Source organism: Opisthocomus hoazin, unplaced genomic scaffold, assembly GCF_030867145.1.
Source record: "Opisthocomus hoazin isolate bOpiHoa1 unplaced genomic scaffold, bOpiHoa1.hap1 HAP1_SCAFFOLD_373, whole genome shotgun sequence".
Lineage (NCBI taxonomy): Eukaryota > Metazoa > Chordata > Aves > Opisthocomiformes > Opisthocomidae > Opisthocomus > Opisthocomus hoazin.
The window spans coordinates 1-27,455 of record NW_027448753.1 but is presented as its reverse complement, the minus strand read 5'-3'; the positions used below and the strand labels follow the sequence as shown (position 1 = coordinate 27,455).

General features: G+C 59.7%; 1 protein-coding gene across 4 annotated transcripts; it reads right to left on the bottom strand.

The window, feature by feature from the left end:
- Positions 1-1,682: 1,682 nt before the first annotated feature.
- LOC142359261 (uncharacterized) lies at positions 1,683-25,368 on the bottom strand. 4 transcript variants are annotated; one of them, XM_075411963.1, is made up of 10 exons: positions 25,277-25,354; positions 22,556-22,665; positions 19,966-20,075; positions 19,105-19,294; positions 16,734-16,843; positions 11,425-11,534; positions 10,564-10,753; positions 7,968-8,077; positions 5,248-5,357; positions 2,608-2,693 (listed from the first exon to the last, which is right to left on the bottom strand). In XM_075411963.1, exons 3-9 carry the CDS (start codon positions 20,003-20,005, stop codon positions 5,289-5,291), a joined length of 819 nt encoding a protein of 272 aa, XP_075268078.1. In that variant the 5' UTR covers positions 20,006-20,075; positions 22,556-22,665; positions 25,277-25,354; the 3' UTR covers positions 2,608-2,693; positions 5,248-5,288. The 4 variants fall into 4 exon arrangements, with proteins under 4 accessions (XP_075268080.1, XP_075268081.1, XP_075268078.1 ...); XM_075411964.1 differs by lacking the exon at positions 22,556-22,665 and having other exon boundaries at positions 25,277-25,368; XM_075411965.1 differs by lacking the exons at positions 19,105-19,294; positions 19,966-20,075; positions 22,556-22,665; positions 25,277-25,354 and adding an exon at positions 1,683-1,912 and having other exon boundaries at positions 2,584-2,693; positions 16,734-16,810.
- Between the last annotated feature and the right edge of the window lie 2,087 nt (positions 25,369-27,455).

The following is a 27,455-nucleotide window of genomic DNA, read 5'->3' as shown; positions in this document are numbered from 1 at the left end:
CTTTTCGCCCCCACGCCGCCAGCACAGCGAGGCCCGGCACACGCAGCCCACAAAAGCCCGGAGCGGGCGCAGCCAACGGCATCCCCAGGGCACGAACGGACAAACGCGAACTCAGCGCAGCCCCTGCCACACATAAACAAGCAGCGGCGACCGCGTTCAGGGAGGCCGAGGCAGCCCGCACCACGGGCCTTGGGGGAGGCCGGGCGCTCCGGGACACAGGCTTCAGGGGACGTGCTGCAGCTGGGGGCGGCTGCGCGGGGCGAGCGGGGCCGGGGGAGCACTGCCGACTTGGGGGGGGGGGGGGGGGGGTGCCCGCCTCCTTCTCCCATTCCCTTCCGTCACCTCCCGCCTCTGGCCCCGGGGCTGCCCGCACCCGGCTCGCCTCCTGCAGCCTGCCGCAGCGGCCGGCTCCAAGCTTCCCGTCCCACCACCCTCGAGCAGCCACCACGCACCCCCGCACCCGCTGGAGGGGAGCCCGCGCCTCACCGCTGGCCTCTCTGCTCCCCCGCCGCCCCGGCACCGGACACCAGGCCGCCGCCATGCTGCTCCGCCGCACCGCGCATGCGCCACGCGCCGACGGCGCGCCGGAGGGGCCACACTCTGAGCCGAACGCCGGGCTGCAGTACCGCGTTGCGGCCAGGGGGCGGCGGGGGCGAGGGCGGCGCCAGCGGGGCCGGGGGCGGTGCCAGCGGGGCCGGGGGCGGCGCCAGCGGGGCCGGGGGCGGCGCCAGCGGGGCCGGGGGCGGCGCCAGCGGGGGCGGGGGCGGCGCCAGCGGGGGCGGGGGCGGCGCCCAGCGCCGGCTCCGGCTCCGAGCAGACCCCGACTCGCGGCTCCGACACGGCGCCGCACCCCCATCGCTCCTTGCCCCCGACACGGACCCCGCCCTCCCGGGGGCTTTTCCCCGGGACCCGCCGCTCCATCCAACCCCCCCCCCCATACCCCGCGCTCACCTTCTCCCTCGCTGCAGCCGCAACCCGGCTATGGCTCCGCTCCTCCTTCGGCTCGCATCGGGCCCGGCACGGCAGCACCGGGCCCTCTACCGGCAGAGGGAGGGGCCGTCGCCATCAGCCCCGCTGCCCGCACCTGGGGCTCTTCCGGCCCCGGCCCACGGCTGGAGCCCACGATGCCGTCATTGGGCAAACACAAAGACTCTCTGAAGCCCTTTGGGCACTTCAGCAAGCAGGCAGGCGTTCCTTATTGCAGCGCCGGACACACAGGGCACGGCTCCTCCCAGCGCGCAAAGCACCTGCGCCACTCGAGCGGCAGTACCGAACTTTGCTCACCGGGTGGCAGCAGCGAGCCCTTGGACACGGCGCCACCCGAGCCGCAGTACCGAACTTTGCTCACCGGGTGGCAGCAGCGAGCCCTTGGACACGGCGCCACCGCGCATTGGCGCCGCCCGAGCCGCAGTACCGAACTTTGCTCACCGGGTGGCAGCAGCGATCGTACCGGCCCCTCCACGGCCACCCGCGCCACGGCAGCACCGGGCCCTCCACCGGCACAGGGAGCGGCCGTCGCCATCAGCCCCGCTGCCCGCACCTGGGGCTCCCCCGGCCCCGGCCCACGGCTGGACCCCGGCAGGAACAGGGGGCCGTCGCCCCAGCCCCACAGCCCGTCCCCTCCTCCCCTGGCCTCTGGCGCAGCCCCTCGTCCCGTGCAAACCAAGCACAAACGCAGCCGCCAGGGCAAAAGGGACCGCAGGTCTTTACTCAGTCACGCACCCAGCCAGTCCCGGGAGCCGCTCTGCTCCGGGGTCGGGGCCCCCGACGCTCCCTCTGCCCCTCCGACACCTCGGCACTCCTTCCCGCAGCTGCGCCCGTTGATCCAGCGGCGAACAGTCCGTCCCTCGCCTCCCGGAGCGACGCGCTGCTCGGCAGAGGCTGCCAAAAATGAGGAGCAGGGTGCAGGCCACTACAAGAGAGGAGAAAAGTGACAGGTGGCTGGACAGCGGCGGTGGAACGAGAAAGCACCAAGCAGGGAAAGGGACGGCGAGAGAAGGACGGGGACAGGCAGTCCCACAGAGACGGAGAAAGAAGCAGCAGCAAGAGAGCAAGAGCGGCAGCAGAAAGAAGAAGAGGGAGCAGGACACAGACCGAAAGTGAAGAACGGGGAGCAGGAAGGAGATGCAAAAAAAAACCCTGCAGCATGACAGAGGAAAAAAGAATAGCGGCAGGGACCTGGACAAAGAGAGATGAGGAAATAGAATAGAATAGACATGGAGAAAGCAGTAGATCTGTGACGTGCTACGGAGCCGAGAAGGAAGGCCTCGAATCAAGGGACGAGGAGCCAGACAGAGAGCACCAAAGACAGCAAAAGTACTGACAGGCTACAGAGTAGGAGGAAAGCAAAACTAGTAACCGGGAGCTGAACAGAAAGAGGGGAAGAAGGAAAAAAATGCCACGGGCTGCAGGGCAGAAAGAGGGAGGACCTAAAAGATGGGGACAAGTCAGAGACAGATGGAGAAAGAAGGTACACAAGAGCAGAAAAAAAAAATAATCGTAGCAGTGGGGGAAAGAGAGGGAGCCGGGGAGGGCCCAGGATGCACAAGAGGGGTGACAGGGCCCCGAGGGCCCACGACTCACCGCAGCTCTCACTCTCGGTGCTGCCGGGAGACTTTGACACTTCCGATGTTTCTCTCCCCTTCTCTCTTCCCCTCTTCTTCCGCAACTCCAATCGTTTGGCTCTCCTGCACCTGAGAGAAAATGCATGTGGCCGTCTTAGAGCTCATACGAGACGTGGCTTCCTAGACAACAAGCCTCAGGAACAGGACAGAGAAAAAGAGAGAATATGATGAGTGGGAAGCAGAACACACGGATCGAGAGAGAACTTGAATCAGAGGAGTAAACAAGGCAGGAAAGAGAGATAAAGACAGGGAAGAAGCCACAAAAAAGGGCCTTTCTGGCCTCTACTCGCACCCCCCGGCCTCCTTTTTTTTCTGGCCTCTACTCTCGCCCCCAGCCTCCCACCCCTCTGCAGCCTCCCACCCCTTTCCGGCCTCCCTTTTTTTCTGGCCTCTACTCTCGCCCCCGGCCTCCCACCCCTCTGCAGCCTCCCACCCCTTTCCGGCCTCCTTTTTTTTTCCTGGCCTCTACTCCCCCCTCCTCGCCCCCCCCCCCCCCCCCCCGCCTCCCACCCCTCGATAGCCTCCTAACTCCCTTTTTGCTGGCCTCTACTTAATTCAGCTTCCCACCCCTCTGCAACCTCCTACCTCTTTCCAGCCTCCACTCCGCCCCCCCAGCTTCCCACCCTTTTTCAGCCTCCCACCACCGTCCCACGCAGTGCAGGACACACTGACAGAGAGAGAAAAAGGACAGGCAACAGGAAGAAACGTACTAAGAAACAAAGAAAGGGTCAGACGAAGAAGGGGGTGGGTGGTCAGGGTTGGAACCCCAACACAAACCAGCAAGGGGATAGAGGACAGACAGAGAGGAAGACAAGAACGGGCCGGGAAGCAGGAAGAGAAGGAGAGAAAGGCAAAAAGGGAGAGCCGGCTGCACAGGCAGGTACAGCAAGAAACGACCGGACAGGCAGCAGGATCGAGAAAGAGAGACAGAAAAACTGGGGACAGGAAGCAGGACAGAGGGACGGCGAGAGGAAACAAGGGCCAGGGAGCAGGACAGCGGTGGAAAAAGAGGCACTGGGGCAGCAGGACAGAAAGAGAAGGAAGAAAGGCCAGAACAAGGACGGGGAATAACAGCAAAGGGAAAGAGAAGGACAAGGAGCGGGACAGATTGTCAGAGAAAGACAGGGACAGGGAGCGGGACAAGGTGATACTGAGAGAGAAAAAGGGGACAAGGAGGCAGGACAAAGTGAAAGACAGGCACAAGTAAGAGACGGGGGAGCAGGACAGAGACGGAGGGGGAAAAGCCTCAGCTGGGCAGCAGGAGACAGAGGCGGAGAAGGGAAAAAACAGCACCGGGCTGAGGGACCCTGAGGGAGGAATTAAAAAACAAACACAGGGAGCGGGACAAAACGACAGAGAGAGAGAAAAGGGACAGAGCAGGACAGCGTTGGGGGGAGAAATGCGACCGTGACGGGCAGCGGGAGAGAGGTATGGAGAAAGAAAAAAAATACCGAGGAAGAGAGAAAGGAAACAAGGGACAGCGAGCTGCACAGGGGGATCGAGAAAGAAAGGATGGGAGAGGGAATGGCGCAGAGAGAGAAAGGCAGAAAAAACAGCAAGAGGAAGCAGGGCAAAAGGACAGCAAGAGGAAAAAGGAAAGGGACAGGGAGCTGGACAGAGATGGGAAAAAAAGCAGCGGGGACACACGAAAAGAGACAGAAAGAGAAGGGCACAAAAGGATAGATGAGGACAGCGGCAGGATGGAGACGCAGAACAAAACCTGGGACGGTCAACCTGGGTGGGCGGGGAGCGGGTCAGAGAGCCGGAGAAAGGAAAAACTCTGCTGTGGAGCAGCCGAGGGGGACGGAGAAAGACAGACAGGGACGGGGAGCAGGGCAGAGAAACGGAGAGAGAAAATAAGCGATGGGGAGCAGGGCAGAGCACTAGGAAGAGGAAAATAAGACAAGGGACAAGACCGAGGAGCTCAGAGAGAAAGAAGGGTCGAAAGGAAACGCCAGAGAGGTAGAGAAATCAAGAAATACAGGGACGAGGAGCCTTGCAGAGACGGAGCACGAAAATGTAGGGCCGGTGAGCGCGAAAGAGGGAGAGAGAGACGGGGGCAGGGGGAGGAGATGAAGAAGAAAGGAGAGATAAAGATGGCAACGGAGCGCAGGGGACACAGACAGAGAGAGAAAAAGGACAGTGAACAGGAAAAAAGGGACCGAGAAACAAAGAAAGGGTCAGATCTAGACAAAGAGACCAAGAAAGGGGCGGGGGGCGTGTGTGCAGGGAAACCCCAAAACAAACCAGCAAGGGGCTAGAGAACAGAGAGGGAGAGAAAGAGAAGAAAGGGCCACGAAGCAGGACAGAGAAGGAGAGAAAGGCAAAAAGGGAGAGCAAAAAGAGAGCCGGCTGGACAGGGAGGTACAGCAAGAAACGACCGGACAGCCAGCAGGACAGACAAATAGAGACAGGGAGCCGGCTAGAGAAGTTCTGAAGGGAGAAAAAGAGGGAGAGGGAGCAGAACACACACACAGACAGAAGACGGGAGGTACAGGGAAAGGAAAACAAAAGGAAAAAGAAAAAAAAAAAAAAATCACAGCAGCGTGGGAGAGAGAAGGATCCAGGGGACAGCTCGGGACGCAGAAGAGGGGCGACAGGGCCCCGAGGGCCCGCCACTCACCGCGGCTCTCGCTCTCTGCGCTCCCGGGAGACTCTGCCGCTTCAGACGCTTCTCCGTCCTGCTCTCCTCCATTCCTCTTCCGTAACTCCGGTCGCTTGGCTGTCCCCCACCTAAGAGAAAACGTCCATGTCTCGCAGCTCTTACGAGACAAGGATCCCCAGGCACGTAGCCTCGCTTGCTCGCGCGCTACGCGCAGGAACAGCACAGAGGGAAAGAGAGAGAGACAGAGAACGACGAGCGGGCAGCAGAACTGATGGATCAAGAGAGAAACTGAATCGGAGGAATAAAGAACACTGGAGGGAGACACAAGTAGAGCGAACAAGCCAGATGGACGGGGGCAGGAGACACACAGATCAGGCCAAAGAGGTGGAGAAAGTAAAATCGGTGACGGGCTGCAGGATGATAGAAAAGGCCACGGTTCAGCACAGAGGAGAACAACGGGACAGCAAGCTGGACAGGGGCATATAGCGAGAAACAAAGGGACAGGCAGCAGTATGGAGATACACAGACAAAGAGTTACGGGGAGGATGGAGGACAGAGAGAACAAGAGAAAAGGGACAGGGAGGGGGGCACAGATGGAGAAAGAAACATTGCAGAGAGAGAGAGGAAGAAAGCGACAGGGCAGAGGCAGAGAGGTAGAGAAAGGAAGAAAAAAGTAGCGACGAGTAAGAGGCCAGAGGGACAAGGAAAAGCCAGGAGGAAGGACAGAGTGAGAGAGAAAACAGGTGAGGGACACGACGCCAGACTGTGAAACAGAGAGCGCGACAGGGAGCAGGACGCTGGGACAGACAGCAAACGAGAGCAACAGAGAGAACGGCAGCGAGGCGGAGCACGAGAGAAAACAGGGACTGAGAGCAAGACCGAGGGGTGAAGCAATAAATAACGGGGCTGGGGAGCAGGACAGCAGAAGAGAGAGACAGAGAGGGGGACACATAGGACAACCGCAAACTGAGAGGGAGAAGGAGAAGAGCACAGAGGGTCACAGACAAAAAGAGAGGGACGGCAGAAAGAGAAAAACAAGACGAGGCAGAAGGACTGAGGAGCAGAGAGAAAAAGGGTACAGGGAAAAGGACAGAGATGCAGAAAACAAGGAAAGCCTGGAGCACAGGGCAAAACTGACAAGGACAGGGAGCGGGACAAAGGGATGGAGGAGTTAAAAACAGCGATGGGCCGCAGCACAGAGGAAGAGAGAGAAAAAGAGCAAGAGCAGCAAGGGAAGAAGAGTGACAGAAGGGTGTTGACAGGGACACGTACAAAGCGGGCTTGGGGGACACAGACATCGGAAGGGTAGAAAGGAAAGGGAGGGATGGGGAGCAAGACAGCGTGACAGAGGGAGTGGAGTGCAAGGATACACAAAAGCAGAGGGACTGGGAAGAGGAAAGAACGTCAGGGAGAGAAAGGCGAGGCTGGCGAGCAGGAGAGAGAGAGGTGGAGAATGAAAAAACAGCCATGGTCAGAAGAACAGAAATGCAGAGAAGAAAAAATTACTTCCAGGCAGCAGGACAGAGGGACAGAGCAAGAGCAAAAATATCAAGAGGGAGAAGGACAGGTAACACACAGCAGGACGCTGCAGGAGTGAGAGGGAGGGAACACAGAGCAAAGCAGAAGAATGAAGAGAGAAAAAAAAAAACAACCCAGCAAACAGAAAGGGAACCGGACAGAACTAGGCAGCAGGGCAGAGAGACGGAGAAAGAAAAAACAGGGACAAAGGGATAGAGAGGCAAAGAGAGGGATGGGGACCAGGACAGTGGGATACAAACAGGGAGTAGGACTCGAGATTGCAGAGAGAGAGGTCCAGGGAAGCAGGAAGAATGACAGAGAGAAAAAGGGGGGAGGGGGGTGGGGAGCAGGTCAGAGCGCTGGAGAAAGGAAAAACACTGCTGTGGAGCAGCAGAGGGGGACGGAGAAAGAAAGACAGGGACGGGGAGCAGGGCAGAGAAACGGAGAGAGAAAATAAGCGATGGGGAGCAGGGCAGAGCACTAGGAAGAGGAAAATAAGACAAGGGAGAAGACCGAGAAGCTCAGAGAGAAAGAAGGGTCGAAAGGAAACGCCAGAGAGGTAGAGAAATCAAGAAATACAGGGACGAGGAGCCTTGCAGAGACGGAGCACGAAAATGTAGGGCCGGTGAGCGCGAAAGAGGGAGAGAGAGACGGGGGCAGGGGGAGGAGATGAAGAAGAAAGGAGAGATAAAGATGGCAACGGAGCGCAGGGGACACAGACAGAGAGAGAAAAAGGACAGTGAACAGGAAAAAAGGGACCGAGAAACAAAGAAAGGGTCAGATCTAGACAAAGAGACCAAGAAAGGGGCGGGGGGCGTGTGTGCAGGGAAACCCCAAAACAAACCAGCAAGGGGCTAGAGAACAGAGAGGGAGAGAAAGAGAAGAAAGGGCCACGAAGCAGGACAGAGAAGGAGAGAAAGGCAAAAAGGGAGAGCAAAAAGAGAGCCGGCTGGACAGGGAGGTACAGTAAGAAACGACCGGACAGCCAGCAGGACAGAGAAATAGAGACAGGGAGCCGGCTAGAGAAATTCTGAAGGGAGAAAAAGAGGGAGAGGGAGCAGGACACAAACACAGACAGAAGACGGGAGGTAAAGGGAAAGGAAAACAAAAGGAAAAAGAGAAAAAAAAAAAAATCACAGCAGCGTGGGAGAGAGAAGGATCCAGGGGAGGGCCCGGGACGCAGAAGAGGGGCGACAGGGCCCCGAGGGCCCGCCACTCACCGCAGCTCTCGCTCTCCGCGCTCCCGGGAGACTCTGCCGCTTCAGACGCTTCTCCGTCCTGCTCTCCTCCATTCCTCTTCCGTAACTCCGGTCGCTTGGCTGTCCCCCACCTAAGAGAAAACGTCCATGTCTCGCAGCTCTTACGAGACAAGGCTCCCTACGCACGCAGCCGCGCTCGCGCGCTCCACAACCGGACCATGCTGCTGCTGGTGACACATACAGACCCTGCGGGGCACGCTGGCGGCCTGGCCTGCTGCGGGCTACCAAGACGGAGCCTTCCTCACCCGCAGCGCCAGGCAGCTGCCAGCCAGCTGGCCTTCCATTTCTTCTTCTTCTTCAGCCTTCTCGGGACTCTCCAGCTTCAGCCGCGCCACCTCCTGTCCGCAGCCACTCAGCGCTCCGCCTCTCCCTTTTCGCCCCCACGCCGCCAGCACAGCGAGGCCCGGCACACGCAGCCCACACAAGCCCGGAGCGGGCGCAGCCAACGGCATCCCCAGGGCACGAACGGACAAACGCGTCCTCAGCGCAGCCCCTGCCACACATAAACAAGCAGCGGCGACCGCGTTCAGGGAGGCCGAGGCAGCCCGCACCACGGGCCTTGGGGGAGGCCGGGCGCTCCGGGACACAGGCTTCAGGGGACGTGCTGCAGCTGGGGGCGGCTGCGCGGGGCGAGCGGGGCCGGGGGAGCACTGCCGACTTGGGGGGGGGGGGGGGTGCCCGCCTCCTTCTCCCATTCCCTTCCGTCACCTCCCGCCTCTGGCCCCGGGGCTGCCCGCACCCGGCTCGCCTCCTGCAGCCTGCCGCAGCGGCCGGCTCCAAGTTTCCCATCCCACCACCCTCGAGCAGCCACCACGCACCCCCACACCCGCTGGAGGGGAGCCCGCGCCTCACCGCTGGCCTCTCTGCTCCCCCGCCGCCCCGGCACCGAACACCAGCCCGCCGCCATGCTGCTCCGCCGCACCGCGCATGCGCCACGAGCCGACGGCGCGCCGGAGGGGCCACACTCTGAGCCGAACGCCGGGCTGCAGTACCGCGTTGCGGCCAGGGGGCGGCGCCAGCGGGGCCGGGGGCGGCGCCAGCGGGGCCGGGGGCGGCGCCAGCGGGGCCGGGGGCGGTGCCAGCGGGGGCGGCGCCAGCGGGGGCGGGGGCGGCGCCAGCGGGGGCGGGGGCGGCGCCAGCGGGGGCGGGGGCGGCGCCAGCGGGGGCGGGGGCGGCGCCAGCGGGGGCGGGGGCGGCGCCAGCGGGGGCGGGGGCGGCGCCAGCGGGGCCGGGGGCGGCGCCAGCGGGGCCGGGGGCGGTGCCAGCGGGGGCGGCGCCAGCGGGGGCGGGGGCGGCGCCAGCGGGGGCGGGGGCGGCGCCAGCGGGGGCGGGGGCGGCGCCAGCGGGGGCGGGGGCGGCGCCAGCGGGGGCGGGGGCGGCGCCAGCGGGGGCGAGGGCGGCGCCAGCGGGGGCGGGGGCGGCGCCAGCGGGGGCGGGGGCGGCGCCAGCGGGGGCGGGGGCGGCGCCAGCTGGGGCGGGGGCGGCGCCAGCGGGGGCGGGGGCGGCGCCAGCGGGGGCGGGGGCGGCGCCAGCGGGGGCAAGGGCGGCGCCAGCTGGGGCAAGGGCGGCGCCAGCGGGGGCGGGGGCGGCGCCAGCGGGGGCGGGGGCGGCGCCAGCGGGGGCGGGGGCGGCGCCAGCGGGGGCGGGGGCGGCTCCCAGCGCCGGCTCCGGCTCCGAGCAGACCCCGACTCGCGGCTCCGACACGGCGCCGCACCCCTATCGCTCCTTGCCCCCGACACGGACCCCGCCCTCCCGGGGGCTTTTCCCCGGGACCCGCCGCTCCATCCAACCCCCCCCCCCATACCCCGCGCTCACCTTCTCCCTCGCTGCAGCCGCAACCCGGCTATGGCTCCGCTCCTCCTTCGGCTCGCATCGGGCCCGGCACGGCAGCACCGGGCCCTCTACCGGCAGAGGGAGGGGCCGTCGCCATCAGCCCCGCTGCCCGCACCTGGGGCTCTTCCGGCCCCGGCCCACGGCTGGAGCCCACCATGCCGTCATTGGGCAAACACAAAGACTCTCTGAAGCCCTTTGGGCACTTCAGCAAGCAGGCAGGCGTTCCTTATTGCAGCGCCGGACACACAGGGCACGGCTCCTCCCAGCGCGCAAAGCACCTGCGCCACTCGAGCGGCAGTACCGAACTTTGCTCACCGGGTGGCAGCAGCGAGCTCTTGGACACGGCGCCACCGCGCATTGGCGCCGCCCGAGCCGCAGTACCGAACTTTGCTCACCGGGTGGCAGCAGCGATCGTACCGGCCCCTCCACGGCCACCCGCGCCACGGCAGCACCGGCCCCTCCACGGCCACCCGCGCCACGGCAGCACCGGGCCCTCCACCGGCACAGGGAGGGGCCGTCGCCATCAGCCCCGCTGCCCGCACCTGGGGCTCCCCCGGCCCCGGCCCACGGCTGGACCCCGGCAGGAACAGGGGGCCGTCGCCCCAGCCCCACAGCCCGTCCCCTCCTCCCCTGGCCTCTGGCGCAGCCCCTCGTCCCGTGCAAACCAAGCACAAACGCAGCCGCCAGGGCAAAAGGGACCGCAGGTCTTTACTCAGTCACGCACCCAGCCAGTCCCGGGAGCCGCTCTGCTCCGGGGTCGGGGCCCCCGACGCTCCCTCTGCCCCTCCGACACCTCGGCACTCCTTCCTGCAGCTGCGCCCGTTGATCCAGCGGCGAACAGTCCGTCCGTCGCCTCCCGGAGAGACGCGCTGCTCGGCAGAGGCTGCCAAAAATGAGGAGCAGGGTGCAGGCCACTACAAGAGAGGAGAAAAGTGACAGGTGGCTGGACAGCAGCGGTGGAACGAGAAAGCACCAAGCAGGGAAAGGGACGGCGAGAGAAGGACGGGGACAGGCAGTCCCACAGACATGGAGAAAGAAGCAGCAGCAAGAGAGCAAGAGCGGCAGCAGAAAGAAGAAGAGGGAGCAGGACACAGACCGAAAATGAAGAACGGGGAGCAGGAAGGAGATGCAAAAAAAAACCCTGCAGCATGACAGAGGAAAAAAGAATAGCGGCAGGGACCTGGACAAAGAGAGATGAGGAAATAGAATAGAATAGACATGGAGAAAGCAGTAGATCTGTGACGTGCTACGGAGCCGAGAAGGAAGGCCTCGAATCAAGGGACGAGGAGCCAGACAGAGAGCACCAAAGACAGCAAAAGTACTGACAGGCTACAGAGTAGGAGGAAAGCAAAACTAGTAACCGGGAGCTGAACAGAAAGAGGGGAAGAAGGAAAAAAATGCCACGGGCTGCAGGGCAGAAAGAGGGAGGACCTAAAAGATGGGGACAAGTCAGAGACAGATGGAGAAAGAAGGTACACAAGAGCAGAAAAAAAAAATAATCGTAGCAGTGGGGGAAAGAGAGGGAGCTGGGGAGGGCCCAGGATGCACAAGAGGGGTGACAGGGCCCCGAGGGCCCACGACTCACCGCAGCTCTCACTCTCGGTGCTGCCGGGAGACTTTGACATTTCAGATGTTTCTCTCCCCTTCTCTCTTCCCCTCTTCTTCCGCAACTCCAATCGTTTGGCTCTCCTGCACCTGAGAGAAAATGCATGTGGCTGTCTTAGAGCTCATACGAGACGTGGCTTCCTAGACAACAAGCCTCAGGAACAGGACAGAGAAAAAGAGAGAATATGATGAGTGGGAAGCAGAACACACGGATCGAGAGAGAACTTGAATCAGAGGAGTAAACAAGGCAGGAAAGAGAGATAAAGACAGGGAAGAAGCCACAAGAAAAGGGCCTTTCTGGCCTCTACTCGCACCCCCCGGCCTCCCCTTTTTTCTGGCCTCTACTCTCGCCCCCGGCCTCCCACCCCTCTGCAGCCTCCCACCCCTTTCCGGCCTCCTTTTTTTTCCTGGCCTCTACTCCCCCCTCCTCGCCCCCCCCCCCCCCGCCTCCCACCCCTCGATAGCCTCCGAACTCCCTTTTTGCTGGCCTCTACTTAATTCAGCTTCCCACCCCTCTGCAACCTCCTACCTCTTTCCAGCCTCCACTCCGCCCCCCCAGCTTCCCACCCTTTTTCAGCCTCCCACCACCGTCCCACGCAGTGCAGGACACACTGACAGAGAGAGAAAAAGGACAGGCAACAGGAAGAAACGTACTAAGAAACAAAGAAAGGGTCAGACGAAGAAGGGGGTGGGTGGTCAGGGTTGGAACCCCAACACAAACCAGCAAGGGGATAGAGGACAGACAGAGAGGAAGACAAGAACGGGCCGGGAAGCAGGAAGAGAAGGAGAGAAAGGCAAAAAGGGAGAGCCAGCTGCACAGGCAGGTACAGCAAGAAACGACCGGACAGGCAGCAGGATCGAGAAAGAGAGACAGAAAAACTGGGGACAGGAAGCAGGACAGAGGGACGGCGAGAGGAAACAAGGGCCAGGGAGCAGGACAGCGGTGGAAAAAGAGGCACTGGGGCAGCAGGACAGAAAGAGAAGGAAGAAAGGCCAGAACAAGGACGGGGAATAACAGCAAAGGGAAAGAGAAGGACAAGGAGCGGGACAGATTGTCAGAGAAAGACAGGGACAGGGAGCGGGACAAGGTGATACTGAGAGAGAAAAAGGGGACAAGGAGGCAGGACAAAGTGAAAGACAGGCACAAGTAAGAGACGGGGGAGCAGGACAGAGACGGAGGGGGAAAAGCCTCAGCGGGGCAGCAGGAGACAGAGGCGGAGAAGGGAAAAAACAGCACCGGGCTGAGGGACCCTGAGGGAGGAATTAAAAAACAAACACAGGGAGCGGGACAAAACGACAGAGAGAGAGAAAAGGGACAGAGCAGGACAGCGTTGGGGGGAGAAATGCGACCGTGACGGGCAGCGGGAGAGAGGTATGGAGAAAGAAAAAAAATACCGAGGAAGAGAGAAAGGAAACAAGGGACAGCGAGCTGCACAGGGGGATCGAGAAAGAAAGGATGGGAGAGGGAATGGCGCAGAGAGAGAAAGGCAGAAAAAACAGCAAGAGGAAGCAGGGCAAAAGGACAGCAAGAGGAAAAAGGAGAGGGACAGGGAGCTGGACAGAGATGGGAAAAAAAGCAGCGGGGACACACGAAAAGAGACAGAAAGAGAAGGGCACAAAAGGATAGATGAGGACAGCGGCAGGATGGAGACGCAGAACAAAACCTGGGACGGTCAACCTGGGTGGGCGGGGAGCGGGTCAGAGAGCCGGAGAAAGGAAAAACTCTGCTGTGGAGCAGCCGAGGGGGACGGAGAAAGACAGACAGGGACGGGGAGCAGGGCAGAGAAACGGAGAGAGAAAATAAGCGATGGGGAGCAGGGCAGAGCACTAGGAAGAGGAAAATAAGACAAGGGAGAAGACCGAGGAGCTCAGAGAGAAAGAAGGGTCGAAAGGAAACGCCAGAGAGGTAGAGAAATCAAGAAATACAGGGACGAGGAGCCTTGCAGAGACGGAGCACGAAAATGTAGGGCCGGTGAGCGCGAAAGAGGGAGAGAGAGACGGGGGCAGGGGGAGGAGATGAAGAAGAAAGGAGAGATAAAGATGGCAACGGAGCGCAGGGGACACAGACAGAGAGAGAAAAAGGACAGTGAACAGGAAAAAAGGGACCGAGAAACAAAGAAAGGGTCAGATCTAGACAAAGAGACCAAGAAAGGGGCGGGGGGCGTGTGTGCAGGGAAACCCCAAAACAAACCAGCAAGGGGCTAGAGAACAGAGAGGGAGAGAAAGAGAAGAAAGGGCCACGAAGCAGGACAGAGAAGGAGAGAAAGGCAAAAAGGGAGAGCAAAAAGAGAGCCGGCTGGACAGGGAGGTACAGCAAGAAACGACCGGACAGCCAGCAGGACAGAGAAATAGAGACAGGGAGCCGGCTAGAGAAATTCTGAAGGGAGAAAAAGAGGGAGAGGGAGCAGAACACACACACAGACAGAAGACGGGAGGTACAGGGAAAGGAAAACAAAAGGAAAAAGAAAAAAAAAAAAAAAAATCACAGCAGCGTGGGAGAGAGAAGGATCCAGGGGACAGCTCGGGACGCAGAAGAGGGGCGACAGGGCCCCGAGGGCCCGCCACTCACCGCGGCTCTCGCTCTCCGCGCTCCCGGGAGACTCTGCCGCTTCAGACGCTTCTCTCTCCTGCTCTCCTCCATTCCTCTTCCGTAACTCCGGTCGCTTGGCTGTCCCCCACCTAAGAGAAAACGTCCATGTCTCGCAGCTCTTACGAGACAAGGATCCCCAGGCACGTAGCCGCGCTTGCTCGCGCGCTACGCGCAGGAACAGCACAGAGGGAAAGAGAGAGAGACAGAGAACGACGAGCGGGCAGCAGAACTGATGGATCAAGAGAGAAACTGAATCGGAGGAATAAAGAACACTGGAGGGAGACACAAGTAGAGCGAACAAGCCAGATGGACGGGGGCAGGAGACACACAGATCAGGCCAAAGAGGTGGAGAAAGTAAAATCGGTGATGGGCTGCAGGATGATAGAAAAGGCCACGGTTCAGCACAGAGGAGAACAACGGGACAGCAAGCTGGACAGGGGCATATAGCGAGAAACAAAGGGACAGGCAGCAGTATGGAGATACACAGACAAAGAGTTACGGGGAGGATGGAGGACAGAGAGAACAAGAGAAAAGGGACAGGGAGGGGGGCACAGATGGAGAAAGAAACATTGCAGAGAGAGAGAGGAAGAAAGCGACAGGGCAGAGGCAGAGAGGTAGAGAAAGGAAGAAAAAAGTAGCGACGAGTAAGAGGCCAGAGGGACAAGGAAAAGCCAGGAGGAAGGACAGAGTGAGAGAGAAAACAGGTGAGGGACACGACGCCAGACTGTGAAACAGAGAGCGCGACAGGGAGCAGGACGCTGGGACAGACAGCAAACGAGAGCAACAGAGAGAACGGCAGCGAGGCGGAGCACGAGAGAAAACAGGGACTGAGAGCAAGACCGAGGGGTGAAGCAATAAATAACGGGGCTGGGGAGCAGGACAGCAGAAGAGAGAGACAGAGAGGGGGACACATAGGACAACCGCAAACTGAGAGGGAGAAGGAGAAGAGCACAGAGGGTCACAGACAAAAAGAGAGGGACGGCAGAAAGAGAAAAACAAGACGAGGCAGAAGGACTGAGGAGCAGAGAGAAAAAGGGTACAGGGAAAAGGACAGAGATGCAGAAAACAAGGAAAGCCTGGAGCACAGGGCAAAACTGACAAGGACAGGGAGCGGGACAAAGGGATGGAGGAGTTAAAAACAGCGATGGGCCGCAGCACAGAGGAAGAGAGAGAAAAAGAGCAAGAGCAGCAAGGGAAGAAGAGTGACAGAAGGGTGTTGACAGGGACACGTACAAAGCGGGCTTGGGGGACACAGACATCGGAAGGGTAGAAAGGAAAGGGAGGGATGGGGAGCAAGACAGCGTGACAGAGGGAGTGGAGTGCAAGGATACACAAAAGCAGAGGGACTGGGAAGAGGAAAGAACGTCAGGGAGAGAAAGGCGAGGCTGGCGAGCAGGAGAGAGAGAGGTGGAGAATGAAAAAACAGCCATGGTCAGAAGAACAGAAATGCAGAGAAGAAAAAATTACTTCCAGGCAGCAGGACAGAGGGACAGAGCAAGAGCAAAAATATCAAGAGGGAGAAGGACAGGTAACACACAGCAGGACGCTGCAGGAGTGAGAGGGAGGGAACACAGAGCAAAGCAGAAGAATGAAGAGAGAAAAAAAAAAACAACCCAGCAAACAGAAAGGGAACCGGACAGAACTAGGCAGCAGGGCAGAGAGACGGAGAAAGAAAAAACAGGGACAAAGGGATAGAGAGGCAAAGAGAGGGATGGAGACCAGGACAGTGGGATACAAACAGGGAGTAGGACTCGAGATTGCAGAGAGAGAGGTCCAGGGAAGCAGGAAGAACGACAGAGAGAAAAAGGGGGGAGGGGGGTGGGGAGCAGGTCAGAGCGCTGGAGAAAGGAAAAACACTGCTGTGGAGCAGCAGAGGGGGACGGAGAAAGAGAGAGAGGGACAGGGAGCAGGGCAGAGAAACGGAGAGAGAAAATAAGCGATGGGGAGCAGGGCAGAGCACTAGGAAGAGGAAAATAAGACAAGGGAGAAGACCGAGAAGCTCAGAGAGAAAGAAGGGTCGAAAGGAAACGCCAGAGAGGTAGAGAAATCAAGAAATACAGGGAATAGGAGCCTTGCAGAGACGGAGCACGAAAATGTAGGGCCAGTGAGCACGAAAGAGGGAGAGAGAGACGGGGGCAGGGGGAGGAGATGAAGAAGAAAGGAGAGATAAAGATAGCAACGGAGAGCAGGGGACACAGACAGAGAGAGAAAAAGGACAGTGAACAGGAAAAAAGGGACCGAGAAACAAAGAAAGGGTCAGATCTAGACAAAGAGACCAAGAAAGGGGCGGGGGGCGTGTGTGCAGGGAAACCCCAAAACAAACCAGCAAGGGGCTAGAGAACAGAGAGGGAGAGAAAGAGAAGAAAGGGCCACGAAGCAGGACAGAGAAGGAGAGAAAGGCAAAAAGGGAGAGCAAAAAGAGAGCCGGCTGGACAGGGAGGTACAGTAAGAAACGACCGGACAGCCAGCAGGACAGAGAAATAGAGACAGGGAGCCGGCTAGAGAAATTCTGAAGGGAGAAAAAGAGGGAGAGGGAGCAGGACACAAACACAGACAGAAGACGGGAGGTAAAGGGAAAGGAAAACAAAAGGAAAAAGAGAAAAAAAAAAAAATCACAGCAGCGTGGGAGAGAGAAGGATCCAGGGGAGGGCCCGGGACGCAGAAGAGGGGCGACAGGGCCCCGAGGGCCCGCCACTCACCGCAGCTCTCGCTCTCCGCGCTCCCGGGAGACTCTGCCGCTTCAGACGCTTCTCCGTCCTGCTCTCCTCCATTCCTCTTCCGTAACTCCGGTCGCTTGGCTGTCCCCCACCTAAGAGAAAACGTCCATGTCTCGCAGCTCTTACGAGACAAGGCTCCCTACGCACGCAGCCGCGCTCGCGCGCTCCACAACCGGACCATGCTGCTGCTGGTGACACATACAGACCCTGCGGGGCACGCTGGCGGCCTGGCCTGCTGCGGGCTACCAAGACGGAGCCTTCCTCACCCGCAGCGCCAGGCAGCTGCCAGCCAGCTGGCCTTCCATTTCTTCTTCTTCTTCAGCCTTCTCGGGACTCTCCAGCTTCAGCCGCGCCACCTCCTGTCCGCAGCCACTCAGCGCTCCGCCTCTCCCTTTTCGCCCCCACGCCGCCAGCACAGCGAGGCCCGGCACACGCAGCCCACACAAGCCCGGAGCGGGCGCAGCCAACGGCATCCCCAGGGCACGAACGGACAAACGCGTCCTCAGCGCAGCCCCTGCCACACATAAACAAGCAGCGGCGACCGCGTTCAGGGAGGCCGAGGCAGCCCGCACCACGGGCCTTGGGGGAGGCCGGGCGCTCCGGGACACAGGCTTCAGGGGACGTGCTGCAGCTGGGGGCGGCTGCGCGGGGCGAGCGGGGCCGGGGGAGCACTGCCGACTTGGGGGGGGGGGGGGGTGCCCACCTCCTTCTCCCATTCCCTTCCGTCACCTCCCGCCTCTGGCCCCGGGGCTGCCCGCACCCGGCTCGCCTCCTGCAGCCTGCCGCAGCGGCCGGCTCCAAGTTTCCCATCCCACCACCCTCGAGCAGCCACCACGCACCCCCACACCCGCTGGAGGGGAGCCCGCGCCTCACCGCTGGCCTCTCTGCTCCCCCGCCGCCCCGGCACCGAACACCAGCCCGCCGCCATGCTGCTCCGCCGCACCGCGCATGCGCCACGAGCCGACGGCGCGCCGGAGGGGCCACACTCTGAGCCGAACGCCGGGCTGCAGTACCGCGTTGCGGCCAGGGGGCGGCGCCAGCGGGGCCGGGGGCGGCGCCAGCGGGGCCGGGGGCGGCGCCAGCGGGGCCGGGGGCGGTGCCAGCGGGGGCGGCGCCAGCGGGGGCGGGGGCGGCGCCAGCGGGGGCGGGGGCGGCGCCAGCGGGGGCGGGGGCGGCGCCAGCGGGGGCGGGGGCGGCGCCAGCGGGGGCGGGGGCGGCGCCAGCGGGGGCGGGGGCGGCGCCAGCGGGGGCGGGGGCGGCGCCAGCGGGGGCGGGGGCGGCGCCAGCGGGGGCGGGGGCGGCGCCAGCGGGGGCGGGGGCGGCGCCAGCGGGGGCAAGGGCGGCGCCAGCTGGGGCAAGGGCGGCGCCAGCGGGGGCGGGGGCGGCGCCAGCGGGGGCGGGGGCGGCGCCAGCGGGGGCGGGGGCGGCGCCTGCGGGGGCGGGGGCGGCTCCCAGCGCCGGCTCCGGCTCCGAGCAGACCCCGACTCGCGGCTCCGACACGGCGCCGCACCCCTATCGCTCCTTGCCCCCGACACGGACCCCGCCCTCCCGGGGGCTTTTCCCCGGGACCCGCCGCTCCATCCAACCCCCCCCCCCATACCCCGCGCTCACCTTCTCCCTCGCTGCAGCCGCAACCCGGCTATGGCTCCGCTCCTCCTTCGGCTCGCATCGGGCCCGGCACGGCAGCACCGGGCCCTCTACCGGCAGAGGGAGGGGCCGTCGCCATCAGCCCCGCTGCCCGCACCTGGGGCTCTTCCGGCCCCGGCCCACGGCTGGAGCCCACCATGCCGTCATTGGGCAAACACAAAGACTCTCTGAAGCCCTTTGGGCACTTCAGCAAGCAGGCAGGCGTTCCTTATTGCAGCGCCGGACACACAGGGCACGGCTCCTCCCAGCGCGCAAAGCACCTGCGCCACTCGAGCGGCAGTACCGAACTTTGCTCACCGGGTGGCAGCAGCGAGCTCTTGGACACGGCGCCACCGCGCATTGGCGCCGCCCGAGCCGCAGTACCGAACTTTGCTCACCGGGTGGCAGCAGCGATCGTACCGGCCCCTCCACGGCCACCCGCGCCACGGCAGCACCGGCCCCTCCACGGCCACCCGCGCCACGGCAGCACCGGGCCCTCCACCGGCACAGGGAGGGGCCGTCGCCATCAGCCCCGCTGCCCGCACCTGGGGCTCCCCCGGCCCCGGCCCACGGCTGGACCCCGGCAGGAACAGGGGGCCGTCGCCCCAGCCCCACAGCCCGTCCCCTCCTCCCCTGGCCTCTGGCGCAGCCCCTCGTCCCGTGCAAACCAAGCACAAACGCAGCCGCCAGGGCAAAAGGGACCGCAGGTCTTTACTCAGTCACGCACCCAGCCAGTCCCGGGAGCCGCTCTGCTCCGGGGTCGGGGCCCCCGACGCTCCCTCTGCCCCTCCGACACCTCGGCACTCCTTCCTGCAGCTGCGCCCGTTGATCCAGCGGCGAACAGTCCGTCCGTCGCCTCCCGGAGAGACGCGCTGCTCGGCAGAGGCTGCCAAAAATGAGGAGCAGGGTGCAGGCCACTACAAGAGAGGAGAAAAGTGACAGGTGGCTGGACAGCAGCGGTGGAACGAGAAAGCACCAAGCAGGGAAAGGGACGGCGAGAGAAGGACGGGGACAGGCAGTCCCACAGACATGGAGAAAGAAGCAGCAGCAAGAGAGCAAGAGCGGCAGCAGAAAGAAGAAGAGGGAGCAGGACACAGACCGAAAATGAAGAACGGGGAGCAGGAAGGAGATGCAAAAAAAAACCCTGCAGCATGACAGAGGAAAAAAGAATAGCGGCAGGGACCTGGACAAAGAGAGATGAGGAAATAGAATAGAATAGACATGGAGAAAGCAGTAGATCTGTGACGTGCTACGGAGCCGAGAAGGAAGGCCTCGAATCAAGGGACGAGGAGCCAGACAGAGAGCACCAAAGACAGCAAAAGTACTGACAGGCTACAGAGTAGGAGGAAAGCAAAACTAGTAACCGGGAGCTGAACAGAAAGAGGGGAAGAAGGAAAAAAATGCCACGGGCTGCAGGGCAGAAAGAGGGAGGACCTAAAAGATGGGGACAAGTCAGAGACAGATGGAGAAAGAAGGTACACAAGAGCAGAAAAAAAAAATAATCGTAGCAGTGGGGGAAAGAGAGGGAGCCGGGGAGGGCCCAGGATGCACAAGAGGGGTGACAGGGCCCCGAGGGCCCACGACTCACCGCAGCTCTCACTCTCGGTGCTGCCGGGAGACTTTGACATTTCAGATGTTTCTCTCCCCTTCTCTCTTCCCCTCTTCTTCCGCAACTCCAATCGTTTGGCTCTCCTGCACCTGAGAGAAAATGCATGTGGCTGTCTTAGAGCTCATACGAGACGTGGCTTCCTAGACAACAAGCCTCAGGAACAGGACAGAGAAAAAGAGAGAATATGATGAGTGGGAAGCAGAACACACGGATCGAGAGAGAACTTGAATCAGAGGAGTAAACAAGGCAGGAAAGAGAGATAAAGACAGGGAAGAAGCCACAAGAAAAGGGCCTTTCTGGCCTCTACTCGCACCCCCCGGCCTCCCCTTTTTTCTGGCCTCTACTCTCGCCCCCGGCCTCCCACCCCTCTGCAGCCTCCCACCCCTTTCCGGCCTCCTTTTTTTTCCTGGCCTCTACTCCCCCCTCCTCGCCCCCCCCCCCCCCCCCCGCCTCCCACCCCTCGATAGCCTCCGAACTCCCTTTTTGCTGGCCTCTACTTAATTCAGCTTCCCACCCCTCTGCAACCTCCTACCTCTTTCCAGCCTCCACTCCGCCCCCCCAGCTTCCCACCCTTTTTCAGCCTCCCACCACCGTCCCACGCAGTGCAGGACACACTGACAGAGAGAGAAAAAGGACAGGCAACAGGAAGAAACGTACTAAGAAACAAAGAAAGGGTCAGACGAAGAAGGGGGTGGGTGGTCAGGGTTGGAACCCCAACACAAACCAGCAAGGGGATAGAGGACAGACAGAGAGGAAGACAAGAACGGGCCGGGAAGCAGGAAGAGAAGGAGAGAAAGGCAAAAAGGGAGAGCCAGCTGCACAGGCAGGTACAGCAAGAAACGACCGGACAGGCAGCAGGATCGAGAAAGAGAGACAGAAAAACTGGGGACAGGAAGCAGGACAGAGGGACGGCGAGAGGAAACAAGGGCCAGGGAGCAGGACAGCGGTGGAAAAAGAGGCACTGGGGCAGCAGGACAGAAAGAGAAGGAAGAAAGGCCAGAACAAGGACGGGGAATAACAGCAAAGGGAAAGAGAAGGACAAGGAGCGGGACAGATTGTCAGAGAAAGACAGGGACAGGGAGCGGGACAAGGTGATACTGAGAGAGAAAAAGGGGACAAGGAGGCAGGACAAAGTGAAAGACAGGCACAAGTAAGAGACGGGGGAGCAGGACAGAGACGGAGGGGGAAAAGCCTCAGCGGGGCAGCAGGAGACAGAGGCGGAGAAGGGAAAAAACAGCACCGGGCTGAGGGACCCTGAGGGAGGAATTAAAAAACAAACACAGGGAGCGGGACAAAACGACAGAGAGAGAGAAAAGGGACAGAGCAGGACAGCGTTGGGGGGAGAAATGCGACCGTGACGGGCAGCGGGAGAGAGGTATGGAGAAAGAAAAAAAATACCGAGGAAGAGAGAAAGGAAACAAGGGACAGCGAGCTGCACAGGGGGATCGAGAAAGAAAGGATGGGAGAGGGAATGGCGCAGAGAGAGAAAGGCAGAAAAAACAGCAAGAGGAAGCAGGGCAAAAGGACAGCAAGAGGAAAAAGGAAAGGGACAGGGAGCTGGACAGAGATGGGAAAAAAAGCAGCGGGGACACACGAAAAGAGACAGAAAGAGAAGGGCACAAAAGGATAGATGAGGACAGCGGCAGGATGGAGACGCAGAACAAAACCTGGGACGGTCAACCTGGGTGGGCGGGGAGCGGGTCAGAGAGCCGGAGAAAGGAAAAACTCTGCTGTGGAGCAGCAGAGGGGGACGGAGAAAGACAGACAGGGACGGGGAGCAGGGCAGAGAAACGGAGAGAGAAAATAAGCGATGGGGAGCAGGGCAGAGCACTAGGAAGAGGAAAATAAGACAAGGGAGAAGACCGAGGAGCTCAGAGAGAAAGAAGGGTCGAAAGGAAACGCCAGAGAGGTAGAGAAATCAAGAAATACAGGGACGAGGAGCCTTGCAGAGACGGAGCACGAAAATGTAGGGCCGGTGAGCGCGAAAGAGGGAGAGAGAGACGGGGGCAGGGGGAGGAGATGAAGAAGAAAGGAGAGATAAAGATGGCAACGGAGCGCAGGGGACACAGACAGAGAGAGAAAAAGGACAGTGAACAGGAAAAAAGGGACCGAGAAACAAAGAAAGGGTCAGATCTAGACAAAGAGACCAAGAAAGGGGCGGGGGGCGTGTGTGCAGGGAAACCCCAAAACAAACCAGCAAGGGGCTAGAGAACAGAGAGGGAGAGAAAGAGAAGAAAGGGCCACGAAGCAGGACAGAGAAGGAGAGAAAGGCAAAAAGGGAGAGCAAAAAGAGAGCCGGCTGGACAGGGAGGTACAGCAAGAAACGACCGGACAGCCAGCAGGACAGACAAATAGAGACAGGGAGCCGGCTAGAGAAATTCTGAAGGGAGAAAAAGAGGGAGAGGGAGCAGAACACACACACAGACAGAAGACGGGAGGTACAGGGAAAGGAAAACAAAAGGAAAAAGAAAAAAAAAAAAAATCACAGCAGCGTGGGAGAGAGAAGGATCCAGGGGAGGGCCCGGGACGCAGAAGAGGGGCGACAGGGCCCCGAGGGCCCGCCACTCACCGCGGCTCTCGCTCTCCGCGCTCCCGGGAGACTCTGCCGCTTCAGACGCTTCTCTCTCCTGCTCTCCTCCATTCCTCTTCCGTAACTCCGGTCGCTTGGCTGTCCCCCACCTAAGAGAAAACGTCCATGTCTCGCAGCTCTTACGAGACAAGGATCCCCAGGCACGTAGCCTCGCTTGCTCGCGCGCTACGCGCAGGAACAGCACAGAGGGAAAGAGAGAGAGACAGAGAACGACGAGCGGGCAGCAGAACTGATGGATCAAGAGAGAAACTGAATCGGAGGAATAAAGAACACTGGAGGGAGACACAAGTAGAGCGAACAAGCCAGATGGACGGGGGCAGGAGACACACAGATCAGGCCAAAGAGGTGGAGAAAGTAAAATCGGTGACGGGCTGCAGGATGATAGAAAAGGCCACGGTTCAGCACAGAGGAGAACAACGGGACAGCAAGCTGGACAGGGGCATATAGCGAGAAACAAAGGGACAGGCAGCAGTATGGAGATACACAGACAAAGAGTTACGGGGAGGATGGAGGACAGAGAGAACAAGAGAAAAGGGACAGGGAGGGGGGCACAGATGGAGAAAGAAACATTGCAGAGAGAGAGAGGAAGAAAGCGACAGGGCAGAGGCAGAGAGGTAGAGAAAGGAAGAAAAAAGTAGCGACGAGTAAGAGGCCAGAGGGACAAGGAAAAGCCAGGAGGAAGGACAGAGTGAGAGAGAAAACAGGTGAGGGACACGACGCCAGACTGTGAAACAGAGAGCGCGACAGGGAGCAGGACGCTGGGACAGACAGCAAACGAGAGCAACAGAGAGAACGGCAGCGAGGCGGAGCACGAGAGAAAACAGGGACTGAGAGCAAGACCGAGGGGTGAAGCAATAAATAACGGGGCTGGGGAGCAGGACAGCAGAAGAGAGAGACAGAGAGGGGGACACATAGGACAACCGCAAACTGAGAGGGAGAAGGAGAAGAGCACAGAGGGTCACAGACAAAAAGAGAGGGACGGCAGAAAGAGAAAAACAAGACGAGGCAGAAGGACTGAGGAGCAGAGAGAAAAAGGGTACAGGGAAAAGGACAGAGATGCAGAAAACAAGGAAAGCCTGGAGCACAGGGCAAAACTGACAAGGACAGGGAGCGGGACAAAGGGATGGAGGAGTTAAAAACAGCGATGGGCCGCAGCACAGAGGAAGAGAGAGAAAAAGAGCAAGAGCAGCAAGGGAAGAAGAGTGACAGAAGGGTGTTGACAGGGACACGTACAAAGCGGGCTTGGGGGACACAGACATCGGAAGGGTAGAAAGGAAAGGGAGGGATGGGGAGCAAGACAGCGTGACAGAGGGAGTGGAGTGCAAGGATACACAAAAGCAGAGGGACTGGGAAGAGGAAAGAACGTCAGGGAGAGAAAGGCGAGGCTGGCGAGCAGGAGAGAGAGAGGTGGAGAATGAAAAAACAGCCATGGTCAGAAGAACAGAAATGCAGAGAAGAAAAAATTACTTCCAGGCAGCAGGACAGAGGGACAGAGCAAGAGCAAAAATATCAAGAGGGAGAAGGACAGGTAACACACAGCAGGACGCTGCAGGAGTGAGAGGGAGGGAACACAGAGCAAAGCAGAAGAATGAAGAGAGAAAAAAAAAAACAACCCAGCAAACAGAAAGGGAACCGGACAGAACTAGGCAGCAGGGCAGAGAGACGGAGAAAGAAAAAACAGGGACAAAGGGATAGAGAGGCAAAGAGAGGGATGGAGACCAGGACAGTGGGATACAAACAGGGAGTAGGACTCGAGATTGCAGAGAGAGAGGTCCAGGGAAGCAGGAAGAACGACAGAGAGAAAAAGGGGGGAGGGGGGTGGGGAGCAGGTCAGAGCGCTGGAGAAAGGAAAAACACTGCTGTGGAGCAGCAGAGGGGGACGGAGAAAGAGAGAGAGGGACAGGGAGCAGGGCAGAGAAACGGAGAGAGAAAATAAGCGATGGGGAGCAGGGCAGAGCACTAGGAAGAGGAAAATAAGACAAGGGAGAAGACCGAGAAGCTCAGAGAGAAAGAAGGGTCGAAAGGAAACGCCAGAGAGGTAGAGAAATCAAGAAATACAGGGAATAGGAGCCTTGCAGAGACGGAGCACGAAAATGTAGGGCCAGTGAGCACGAAAGAGGGAGAGAGAGACGGGGGCAGGGGGAGGAGATGAAGAAGAAAGGAGAGATAAAGATAGCAACGGAGAGCAGGGGACACAGACAGAGAGAGAAAAAGGACAGTGAACAGGAAAAAAGGGACCGAGAAACAAAGAAAGGGTCAGATCTAGACAAAGAGACCAAGAAAGGGGCGGGGGGGCGTGTGTGCAGGGAAACCCCAAAACAAACCAGCAAGGGGCTAGAGAACAGAGAGGGAGAGAAAGAGAAGAAAGGGCCACGAAGCAGGACAGAGAAGGAGAGAAAGGCAAAAAGGGAGAGCAAAAAGAGAGCCGGCTGGACAGGGAGGTACAGCAAGAAACGACCGGACAGCCAGCAGGACAGAGAAATAGAGACAGGGAGCCGGCTAGAGAAATTCTGAAGGGAGAAAAAGAGGGAGAGGGAGCAGAACACACACACAGACAGAAGACGGGAGGTACAGGGAAAGGAAAACAAAAGGAAAAAGAAAAAAAAAAAAAAATCACAGCAGCGTGGGAGAGAGAAGGATCCAGGGGAGGGCCCGGGACGCAGAAGAGGGGCGACAGGGCCCCGAGGGCCCGCCACTCACCGCAGCTCTCGCTCTCCGCGCTCCCGGGAGACTCTGCCGCTTCAGACGCTTCTCTCTCCTGCTCTCCTCCATTCCTCTTCCGTAACTCCGGTCGCTTGGCTGTCCCCCACCTAAGAGAAAACGTCCATGTCTCGCAGCTCTTACGAGACAAGGATCCCCAGGCACGTAGCCTCGCTTGCTCGCGCGCTACGCGCAGGAACAGCACAGAGGGAAAGAGAGAGAGACAGAGAACGACGAGCGGGCAGCAGAACTGATGGATCAAGAGAGAAACTGAATCGGAGGAATAAAGAACACTGGAGGGAGACACAAGTAGAGCGAACAAGCCAGATGGACGGGGGCAGGAGACACACAGATCAGGCCAAAGAGGTGGAGAAAGTAAAATCGGTGATGGGCTGCAGGATGATAGAAAAGGCCACGGTTCAGCACAGAGGAGAACAACGGGACAGCAAGCTGGACAGGGGCATATAGCGAGAAACAAAGGGACAGGCAGCAGTATGGAGATACACAGACAAAGAGTTACGGGGAGGATGGAGGACAGAGAGAACAAGAGAAAAGGGACAGGGAGGGGGGCACAGATGGAGAAAGAAACATTGCAGAGAGAGAGAGGAAGAAAGCGACAGGGCAGAGGCAGAGAGGTAGAGAAAGGAAGAAAAAAGTAGCGACGAGTAAGAGGCCAGAGGGACAAGGAAAAGCCAGGAGGAAGGACAGAGTGAGAGAGAAAACAGGTGAGGGACACGACGCCAGACTGTGAAACAGAGAGCGCGACAGGGAGCAGGACGCTGGGACAGACAGCAAACGAGAGCAACAGAGAGAACGGCAGCGAGGCGGAGCACGAGAGAAAACAGGGACTGAGAGCAAGACCGAGGGGTGAAGCAATAAATAACGGGGCTGGGGAGCAGGACAGCAGAAGAGAGAGACAGAGAGGGGGACACATAGGACAACCGCAAACTGAGAGGGAGAAGGAGAAGAGCACAGAGGGTCACAGACAAAAAGAGAGGGACGGCAGAAAGAGAAAAACAAGACGAGGCAGAAGGACTGAGGAGCAGAGAGAAAAAGGGTACAGGGAAAAGGACAGAGATGCAGAAAACAAGGAAAGCCTGGAGCACAGGGCAAAACTGACAAGGACAGGGAGCGGGACAAAGGGATGGAGGAGTTAAAAACAGCGATGGGCCGCAGCACAGAGGAAGAGAGAGAAAAAGAGCAAGAGCAGCAAGGGAAGAAGAGTGACAGAAGGGTGTTGACAGGGACACGTACAAAGCGGGCTTGGGGGACACAGACATCGGAAGGGTAGAAAGGAAAGGGAGGGATGGGGAGCAAGACAGCGTGACAGAGGGAGTGGAGTGCAAGGATACACAAAAGCAGAGGGACTGGGAAGAGGAAAGAACGTCAGGGAGAGAAAGGCGAGGCTGGCGAGCAGGAGAGAGAGAGGTGGAGAATGAAAAAACAGCCATGGTCAGAAGAACAGAAATGCAGAGAAGAAAAAATTACTTCCAGGCAGCAGGACAGAGGGACAGAGCAAGAGCAAAAATATCAAGAGGGAGAAGGACAGGTAACACACAGCAGGACGCTGCAGGAGTGAGAGGGAGGGAACACAGAGCAAAGCAGAAGAATGAAGAGAGAAAAAAAAAAACAACCCAGCAAACAGAAAGGGAACCGGACAGAACTAGGCAGCAGGGCAGAGAGACGGAGAAAGAAAAAACAGGGACAAAGGGATAGAGAGGCAAAGAGAGGGATGGAGACCAGGACAGTGGGATACAAACAGGGAGTAGGACTCGAGATTGCAGAGAGAGAGGTCCAGGGAAGCAGGAAGAACGACAGAGAGAAAAAGGGGGGAGGGGGGTGGGGAGCAGGTCAGAGCGCTGGAGAAAGGAAAAACACTGCTGTGGAGCAGCAGAGGGGGACGGAGAAAGAGAGAGAGGGACGGGGAGCAGGGCAGAGAAACGGAGAGAGAAAATAAGCGATGGGGAGCAGGGCATAGCACTAGGAAGAGGAAAATAAGACAAGGGAGAAGACCGAGAAGCTCAGAGAGAAAGAAGGGTCGAAAGGAAACGCCAGAGAGGTAGAGAAATCAAGAAATACAGGGAATAGGAGCCTTGCAGAGACGGAGCACGAAAATGTAGGGCCGGTGAGCACGAAAGAGGGAGAGAGAGACGGGGGCAGGGGGAGGAGATGAAGAAGA

Coding starts and splice junctions, on each gene's coding strand:
- LOC142359261 (XM_075411964.1), bottom strand. CDS start 20,005: ATGTCAAAGTCTCCCGGCAGCACCGAGAGTGAGAGCTGCG. Junction 19,295..19,965: donor CACCGAGAGTGAGAGCTGCG/GTGAGTCGTGGG, acceptor CCTCTCTTGTAG/TGGCCTGCACCCTGCTCCTC. Junction 11,535..16,733: donor CGCGGAGAGCGAGAGCTGCG/GTGAGTGGCGGG, acceptor ATTTTCTCTCAG/GTGCAGGAGAGCCAAACGAT.